General features: G+C 44.0%; 1 protein-coding gene across 1 annotated transcript in view; it reads left to right on the forward strand.

The window, feature by feature from the left end:
- Positions 1-9,283, forward strand: part of RAB7A (RAB7A, member RAS oncogene family) — a 48,296-nt gene that overhangs the window by 28,921 nt on the left and 10,092 nt on the right. Inside the window, exons 2-3 of the mRNA XM_004692332.2 lie at positions 3,533-3,593; positions 5,211-5,337. Coding sequence (XP_004692389.1) covers positions 3,541-3,593; positions 5,211-5,337 — 180 coding nt within the window. The 5' untranslated portion in view covers positions 3,533-3,540. The remainder of the gene's footprint in view (positions 1-3,532; positions 3,594-5,210; positions 5,338-9,283) is intronic.

Here is a 9,283-nt window from a genome sequence, read left to right on the forward strand (position 1 = left end):
GGGCAGGCGGGGATCGAACTCATGTGGAAGTGGCTTAAGCTTCTTTGTGCTGTGCTTTAACCTGCTGCGCCACCAGGAAGGGCCAAGGACACCCTTTTTTTCTCAGTGCTTGACACTGGTCTGCTAGGAGAAATGGCCACAAATACTTAGAAGTGAGTGCAGTGCGCACTTGTCCTGCTGCTTATAGCGTGGTATCCCATGACCAGTTCAGATGTTGGCCCTGGTGAAACTATTATCTTTGTTGTGTTTTCAAAAGTAAAAAAAGATGGGTTAGATAACCATGAAGTAGCCATAAACTGGGACTTGAGATGTATGAGGCCTGTCTATTAATACCTAGTAAAATATCTGGAGTTGTTAGGTCAGCACTGTACAGTAGAACTTGCTGTGGTGATGGAAAGAGTCTGTATCTGCAAGGTCTGGGACAGCAACGGCTAGCCCTAGGCAGCTGCTTATTGAGCACATAAACTGTAATTATTTTGCTTAACTCACTGCCTGTGGCTAGTAACTACTGTGTAGGTCAGCTCAGGTCTAGAATAGCATTCCTCATCTTTTTTTTTTTTCATGATCACACTTCTCTACTATTCCGATTCCTTTTCACATCCTTCCATTGTACAGTCTTCCCTAGATGAAAACTTTATAATGTGATTATCTTTTAGACTCACAGAGGGCCACAAATCATTGTGTCTTTTTGGCAGAGCATTATCTTAGTTGCCTTCCTTCTTAATCCTTAGGTGACATTCTTGTGGCATGTTTTAGTAGTGATTGGTTTTGAACCTAATCCAACCAGAGACAGGCAACTAGAAAGTGGCAGGATCTGGAAGCCATGTTATTTGGGGAGAAGTTAAAAAGACCAGAGATGTTTCTGGTGGGGAGAGTTATATGGGGGCGGGGAAAGGATTCACCTGCGACAGAACGGAGAACAGAAAAGGCTGATTTGTTGAAATACCCTGCAAAGGAGTAGAATACGGGACAGGAGCGGTCTGTGCGGGGATTTGAGGCTCTCTTTTGTACTCTGTTTTCATGGGATTTCTTACTTGGAGTGCCAGTTTGGGCCCTGTAAGATGGGATGGCATGGCTTGGGTGTTGACCTTTGAGACTCAGATGTGTCCTGGCCTTGCTTCTGCAGTCAGACAGGGATCAGGTCTTAAGGTCTGGCTCCCTTAGCAACTTTATCAGTTCCCTTGTTCAAGTCTCCCAAACCTACCTGCTGGGCAAGGATTGGGGACTTAGTTTTTAACTTTATTAATAAATGCTCTATGACAAAATCATCACACTTCTTTATGTCTTGTGCCTTTTACAGATTTTTGCTTCCTTTGATTTTAACTGCTAAAGGATCACAGGCTACTGTGCACCAGGAAGTAATTCCTCTCCCTTTTAAATTTTGGTTGAGATAACGTTTGTGGGAACTTCTCTAAAGTGTGTACTGGACTGGAAACAAGTAAAACATCCTGTCTTCATAACTATAGTAAGAACTTTAGTCAGTCAGTCAGTCAGTCAGTCAGTCAGTCCACGAGATGGGATGTCATTATAATCCAGCCTGAGGCTGTGGCTTCGGGCAGAGAAGCCACCTAATCCTCAGAAGGTCATGGAGCCTGCGGTTTGCCTCCGCCTCCAGGGTGTCTGGAGCCATCCATGCAGAACGCCAGTTTGAGTGCATTGGACTCGGGTATCTAGTCCTGCCCTGTGGGCCGCTAGCCAGTTCTAAAGTTTCTTTTCACTTTATGACCTGTGGTGTGATAACACCTGCTGAAAGAGAGTTGACTGTCAGGCATGGAAATGGAGGGAATGTAGCTCATTGCGGTCACCTTGCCTGAGTCCTCTGACCTACTGGCTCCCTCATTGCCTTCTGGACTCCATGTTCTGTTACTTACTACTCGTCACTGCCTTTGCACATGTTAAAAATGAAAGTAGCCAACGTTACTGACCACTTCACTATATCCCAGTCACTGTCCTGAACATTTGACTCCTGCAGGCCTCACAGCACTTGGGACATTAGGGCTTTTATCCATCTATCCCTATCTCACCAGAGAGGTTTAAGTGACTTGCCCCAGGTCACACAGCTATTAAGTGACAAAGCTATTAAGTGAATAAAAATCTAGGTAAGCCTAGGGTCAGTATTTGCGTACTTAAGTAGCACCCACTCTGGGCAGTATTGCCAGCTTCTGCCTCAGGAAGCTAGGTGGTAAGAAGATGAAACTAGAGCCTTTCTGCGACCCAACTTGGACTGTCTCAGCCTCCCAGCCTTGACTGTCTCAGCCTCCCAGCCTTGACTGTCTCAGCCTCCCAGCCTTGACTGTCTCAGCCTCCCAGCCTTGACTGTCTCAGCCTTCCAACCACGAAAGAATAACTGCAGCTACTGCAGCTGCTTCGTTGAGTGCATTTTGCTACCTCCCTGTTTTAGGTTTTCACACTTCTCCCAGCCACACAGAAGGCGATAGCCAGATGTGAACCCTTGCCTAGTGACTCGGAGAATCAGGCCTTGAGGACAGTGGGCCAAAGCTCAGAGGATAGAAATGTTATTTTTGAGGACTCAACCCTGTGGTCTTGAGCACTGATTTCTAGAGAACAGCAGCCGCCTAGTCTGGTTGCAGCTCTCCCACAGTCTTAAAGCCACATCTGTCAAAGTCCAGGTTTTAGGACTCCAGCTTTCTGGAACTGCTTGTCTTTGGAACATCAGTGATGCTCAGACTGATGTGACAAATTCTAAAAGGGAGTTGAACAAAGCTTTGGCATCTTCAGGTTGTTAAATTCCAGGGGTAATGAAGACTATCCAAAAGATTTCCTGGAAAAAGGTGGTCCCAGAGTGGCAACGTTAAGTGTTAGTCACAGATTAACCCAGTATTTGACAGTTCTCTCCTTGGCAACGAAATGCCACGCGCAGCGACCCGTCTCTGGTCTTGCTCTTCTGCGGTGTCTGTTACTTGCCCCTTGAAAATAGTGGGTGCAGTAAGGGGTCACCTTAAGCAGTAAGACACACCACATTCACAGCGCTTCGGTTACGGTCATTGTGATCATTGTTGTTTTAGCATTCCTCGATGTTGTTCATCTCACTGCCCCTAATTTACACACTTTAGCATGGGTCAGTAGGGGTGGGGAAAACAGTGTATGTTGGGTTCAGTAAAATCTAGTTTCAGCCATTCCCTGGGGGACTTGGAATATAGCCCCCATGGATAAGGGAGGAGTACTCTGGTGGGCACTGTGCCCACAAAGAAAGGCAGAGTAAAGGGGAAGAGCGTGTATGTACGCGGGATAGGGCGGGCACTCGATAGCAAGCCCAGGAAGCGGTGTGAGCGACATGCGCGAAACAGGAACACGCTGTTAACTAACTTGGGGCGTAACCCACAATGCCACACCGGTGTGTTTAGTCTTGGTCCCGAGTTCTCATGACTGCCGAGGACCCTGGAACGGCAGTGAGATTGCCAGCAGGGAAGCTCGGGACACGGGGCCCTGGGGCGCTTTCACTATGCTCCCGGGGAGGTGGTTCCTGTGACTGTGCCTTGTGCTCATGGTGCTTTCTCCTGCCTTCCTCCAGCTTGAAGGATGACCTCGAGGAAGAAAGTGTTGCTGAAGGTTATCATCCTCGGAGACTCTGGGTAAGTATTTCTCCTACATCTGAGCGAACAGGTTGGCTTGGATTTAAACTTCACCTCTTCAGAGCCCGTGTTCTTCTGTGCTGATGTCTGCCATGTCTAGGCCTACCTGCTGTTGGGGGCACAGCAGAAATTTTTAGTGATGCTTTATCATCATTCTCCAATTTTTGGCAGGGGTTGTGAAACAGGTTGGGTATTTTGACTCAGCTAATAATAGTTTCATGGGTCCTTTTCCCAAGCTTGTGAGCCAGGGTCCATCTCTGCAGGTGTTTTGCTGTGGCGTCATCCTCCTAGGTGTGGGTTCAGGGTTCACCCCATAGGAATCATCCTTCCGCTGTGCCTGATTCAGGCCTGGGTTGGAAAGAGCCTGGGACTGGAGAACTGGGTTTGATCCTAGCACTGCCGCTCACCAAGTAGCTAACTCTGTAGCAGCTAATGAAGATGCCGTGGAAGGTTTTCCAGACGTGTTTAAAATGACCTCTGAAAGCTTCGACTAGAGTCACTACATAGTGAAAAATTAGTAAGTTTATTCCTAAGTTTCCTATCTGTATTATAAAAAGCCAGTGATTTTTCTACTGTGACTGTTTTTTCCCCATCCCTTCTATTAACTTTTGAAAGTTAGTACATGCCCCGCCTGGTGGTTGGGGGCCTGTTGGCAAGATTGAAGCACACTCTCTCCCCTCCTCTTGGCTTTCTTCCTCTTCCCATATACCCCTTTCTCTCTACTTGTTTCCTCTTCTCACCCTGCTCCCTCTTTTTTCTCCTGGTATTCAGTTTTGACGGGCAATCAGAATTGAAAGTTTCTGCTGCTAGGTCAGTGATACCCAGACTTCGCTGAAAAGAACCACCAAGCCCTTGTTCAATTCATGGCTTTTTGCCTTTAGACATTTTTATTCAGGTAACTTGGGTTAAAGAACACTACCTTAGCTATGTATCTTCTTCTGGTTTATGGATGAAAATGAATGTGTTCCTTTGTGGGAAAGAAAATCACTGACTTTGAGGACGTTGTTTGTATTATCTTTAGCCGTGCCCTCACTGAACTCATTACAAAAAAAAAAAATCACAATTGTCTCTTGCTGAGTTTTCCTACTGAAAAACATCCCTGGAGGAGATTATGTTGAGGTAGATTCTAGTTTACTGGTATGTTGTGCTTTTTCTGCTTTGGATTTTAAATGTTGAAGCAGCAGGTCAGCTGCCTGGTGTAGAAGACTGCTCAAAGCCAATGGCCTCCTGTTATTACTTCTTGAACTAAATAGCAGCCACGGGATATTTTTAGAATAGTGGAGGGATCTTACTGTTAAAGCTTCTTTTAGAAGGAGAGTATTTGCTGGTATCCTTATGGAGGGAAAAAGCATACCATCTCAGTTGTCTGTACTAAAACAGCTTCTCAAGTAAGCAACTTTTCAACATCTGGCACACATCTGTATCCTGTATTTTTATCCCAGGAACAAGTACAGGCTCAAATAAGTAATCTAGGGAGTTTGCTGGCGCTGCTCTCTGTTGTGAGGGTAGTTCCCTGTTCTCCTTTAAGACATATAGGTTCCTTCAGAGCTTTAAATGTCCATCGGTTTTCATTTCCTTCCTAATTGACTTATACTTGTGGGTTTTCTCCAATTTCAGAGTTGGTAAGACATCACTCATGAACCAGTATGTGAACAAGAAATTTAGCAATCAGTACAAAGCCACAATAGGAGCAGACTTTCTGACAAAAGAGGTGATGGTGGATGACAGACTAGTTACTATGCAGGTAAGCGCACGTTTCTACTTTGCCAGCCAACTTGTGTTCGTTCATTAGTTTTAACCTTTTTTATGTATCTAGGCGTTTCCCCTCCCTGGTTTCAGATCCCGCTGTTAACAGCCACGGATAATAGGCTACAGGTAGTACACTAGATAAAATATAAGACACTCCACTAAATTAGAATTTCAGGTAGACAGTAGTTTTTGTATAAAGGTTTTAAATATTTTGTATAAGTGCATCTCAGATATGCAGAGACGTGCTAAAATTTTGTTTTCCAGAGTTTAAATTTAACTGGACTTCCTGTTTGTTTTCAAATTTGGCAATCTACAAGACCCTGTATTCTGTCTTCAAAATGTCTGATTCATCTCCTCCCACTTTTTTTTAATAGGTGTATATATATGTATATATAAAATAGTTTATTTTTACATCATTTTGTGCCTTTTTCCATCTTAGTTGGAATCCCCTTGGGCTTCCCATCACCAAATCACCCTGTGCCATCACCATAGTCCAGTGCATTTCCCTCCCCCCACCGTCTTTAATCCCGTTCCCCACTCCGCCGGCATAAATGTCTCTGGTCTATAGCTGTTCATTATTACTATTATTTTCTTGCCTGTTCCGTTATACTCCTGCTACTAGTGAAACCATCTGGTATTTTTCCTTTTCTTTCTGGCTTATTTCACTGAGCATGATCTTTTCCAGCTCCATCCATGTTGCTGCAAAAGACATGTGTTTCTTTTTTTTGCTGAGTAATAATCCATTTTGTATATGTACCACATCTTTTTAATCCAGTCATCCATTTTTGGGCATTTGGGCTGTTTCCATGTCTTTCCAATTGTAAATAAAGCAGCATAAACATGGGGGTGCAGATATCTTTCGGGTAGATCCAAAAAGATATCTGGGTCCTATGGAAGCTCCATGTTTAGCAGTTTGAGGAAACTCCAAACTAACTCATGCCTTTTTTAAATATCCTTACCATGTGCTTTAGGCCAGAAAGTCTTTGTGTCTCTTCCTGCTATTAAAGTAAAATCCCTGTTTTCTGGCTTCTTTTAACCTGTTCTATCGGTATGTGCCAGAGTTGTGATTCTGTTAGCAGGTCTAGCTTTTTCATGTTGTCACCTTAGTTTTTCAAGGGCTTTGCTTGAACCCAGTCAGGATGAGGCCCTCCCTGGTGGTGTAGTGGCACTGCGAGCTGACCGCAGCCACTTCAGTGCGAGTTCCATCCCCGGCCAGGGAGCTGACCCTCATAGCGCAGCAGACCTCTCTCTCCTGTCTCACCCGCTGCTCCCCTCAGCAGTGTACTTTGTCGATCTGCCTGTTCTGCTCCCCGCTGTGTCTCTGCAAATCCTTCTACACCCCTGCTCCTCTGGCCTGTACCCCAGTTCTGTATGCAAAAATCAATAAAACTTAAAAAAAAAAGCCAGTAAGGATGAAATGTAGGTTCCTTCATAGGGCTTTTTGAAAACTTTCACATTGGCTACAGATTCTTACCTTTTCCTTCTGACAGTTCTTCCAGATAGTGTGCTGCTCATACAAGCCTGTCTTTTCATGACTCTACTTCCAACAAAGCCCCTTGTCAGTCTGCACCCATCCATCCTGAAGTCTCCAACTGTTAGCCAGATGTTGTCTTTTGAAATTGCTCCTCTACAACATTTATTCCTTCCTATTAAATGATAGGAGCCTAATCCTTTGGAGACAAATAAAATCCCTGGGCTCACTGCAGTGACTGAATGATACAGGTTACAGATAGATGTTTTGATAATATTGACTTCAAACTGTGACAAGGTCCCAGAGTAAAAGGACTCTGGATATTTGAATCACATCTCCAGGACTAATATGGATACACACACACACCACATACATAGACATATTTGAAATGTAACCAAAACAGGAGCCTTGCAGGTGACACAGGGGTTAAAGTCTCCTCTCTATCAAGCTATCGCCAGCTAGTGGTCTGAATTGGATCCCTGTCCAGGGAGGTAACCCACATGGCACAGCAGACTTCTCCTGTTCTGCGCTCCACTCTGTCTCTGGTGAATCTTCTCAACCCCTCACACCTCTGGCACCCAAGTACACAGTTCTTGTACGTATAAATTAATATAAATAAATCTTTAAATAAAATATAACCAAAGTTTAAGTAATACAGTTTGTCAGAAAAGGAAATTTCCAAACAACAGGAAAGTAGGAACTGAAGTAAGTTCAGGGCTCTTACCATGGCTATTTGCAAGTTTATACCAAGGGCTAGAGTTTAATCAATCACTGTGGGCAGGGAATATGCTCACACGGAGGTAAGCTGGAACATTCCTCATTGCTTGTGATGAATGGGTCGCACATAGATATTCACATTCATCTAACCTTGGAAAGATGCAAAACCAGCACCAGAAAGTTCAGCCCAAAGAAGTGGCAAAGCATTTGTGTGGAAAAATTGGTCTGGACTTTTGTCTCTTTGCCTCTTTGTTGGAGAATCCCAGTCCCACTAAGCTCGTGTAGATTGTAAGTTTATATTCTGCAGGTACAGGAGAATTTATTTAGCATAAACCCTGTTCACTCCTGGCAAAAATAAAGACTGCACTACAGAAGCATTTACAACCTCAGCACAGAAGTTGAGCTTATAGCCACAAGAGGAAATAAAGTACCACAAAATGGTCACAATGACTAGACCTTTTAAAAAGGAATAGAAACCATAACAAAACAACACTATAAAAAATCAGGAAAACTTAGAACTTCAAGAAGTGAAAAAAATCAGTCACAGTACACTAAGTGACCAGTAAAAGCACACACTGAGTAGCTGAGGAAGATAGCAAGCTGTGAGAGCTGAGGAGATCATCTGGAAGAAGACTGGAACACCAGGAAGCAGAAGAGCAACTAGAGAGAAAAGACATGCTGATTAAGGAAGAAGGGGTGCGTGAATTCCCAACAATGGAAGGCAGAAGGAATGGACTATATCCTTTGGGGTGCTGGGCTAACTACCCTCTGAAGACTTCACAGCTGTACCAGCCAGACCTAATTGTTTGCCTGTGTCAAGAGAAATTATTGTAGAGGGAACTTGTCTTTGATAGTCAGGTAAGCTGAGAGATTCAGAAATCTGAGCCCCACATAGCAGCGAGCAGCTGGGACCTTGGGGTTGCTGCTTGCCTGTCTAACCAGGGCCGCTGAGTGGAGTCGGAAGAACTGGAAAAAATCACATTCCCTGAGGCTGAAACCTAACACTGGCTCTTGTGCTTTTGCAACCAAAAAACTAGAAGTAAATGTAAACCATCATCTCTGGACATCGACATCATCTCCTAGCTCTTGAAAAAAATCCCTTTATATTTTTCAGTTTTTAGCGTCTTGCAATAAAAGACAATCCAAAGAGGAGAACAAGCCATGAGGGAAAGAAACCTGCCAGAATGTTTTTTATATTTTGAAAATATAAGGAAATTGTATCTGCAGATTAGAAACTAAACAAGTAATATAAGTTTATAGAATTTCTTGAAAACACACACACAAGTGCCTCGGTGAGTAAAGGCCTTGGGAGGTGCAGCAGTGCTGCTGACAGTTTCACCTCAGCGTTAACCGTGGACATTGACAGGCAGTGGACTATTCTGAGAGGATCTGTGGGCATGCTGTTCTGCTCCTTTTGAAAATATCCTCCTACGTCCTTAAATTATAGGCAAAAACTCTGAAGGACTACTTCCAGGCAGAATAAAAATGACTTTATTTGAAAAGTTTCAGATAAAAAGGATGTAACTGACAGTATGCATATACTGTTTTTCCAATTGTGTCCTAATATTAAAAGCTAATATGTTGCTTTCAAACTAATGTAAGGAAACCAGATTAGAGTTGCATCATTTTGAGTCCTCCCTGATAGCTCTGGGGTTAAATTCTCAGCACTAGCAATCTATCGCCAGCCACTACAGCCTGACTCCCAGGGCACTGCAGACCTCACCTGTCTCCCTGCTGCTCCCCTCAGCAGTGT

Source organism: Condylura cristata, unplaced genomic scaffold (genome assembly GCF_000260355.1).
Source record: "Condylura cristata isolate star-nosed mole 26May11 unplaced genomic scaffold, ConCri1.0 scaffold00033, whole genome shotgun sequence".
NCBI classification, from domain to species: Eukaryota; Metazoa; Chordata; class Mammalia; order Eulipotyphla; family Talpidae; genus Condylura; species Condylura cristata.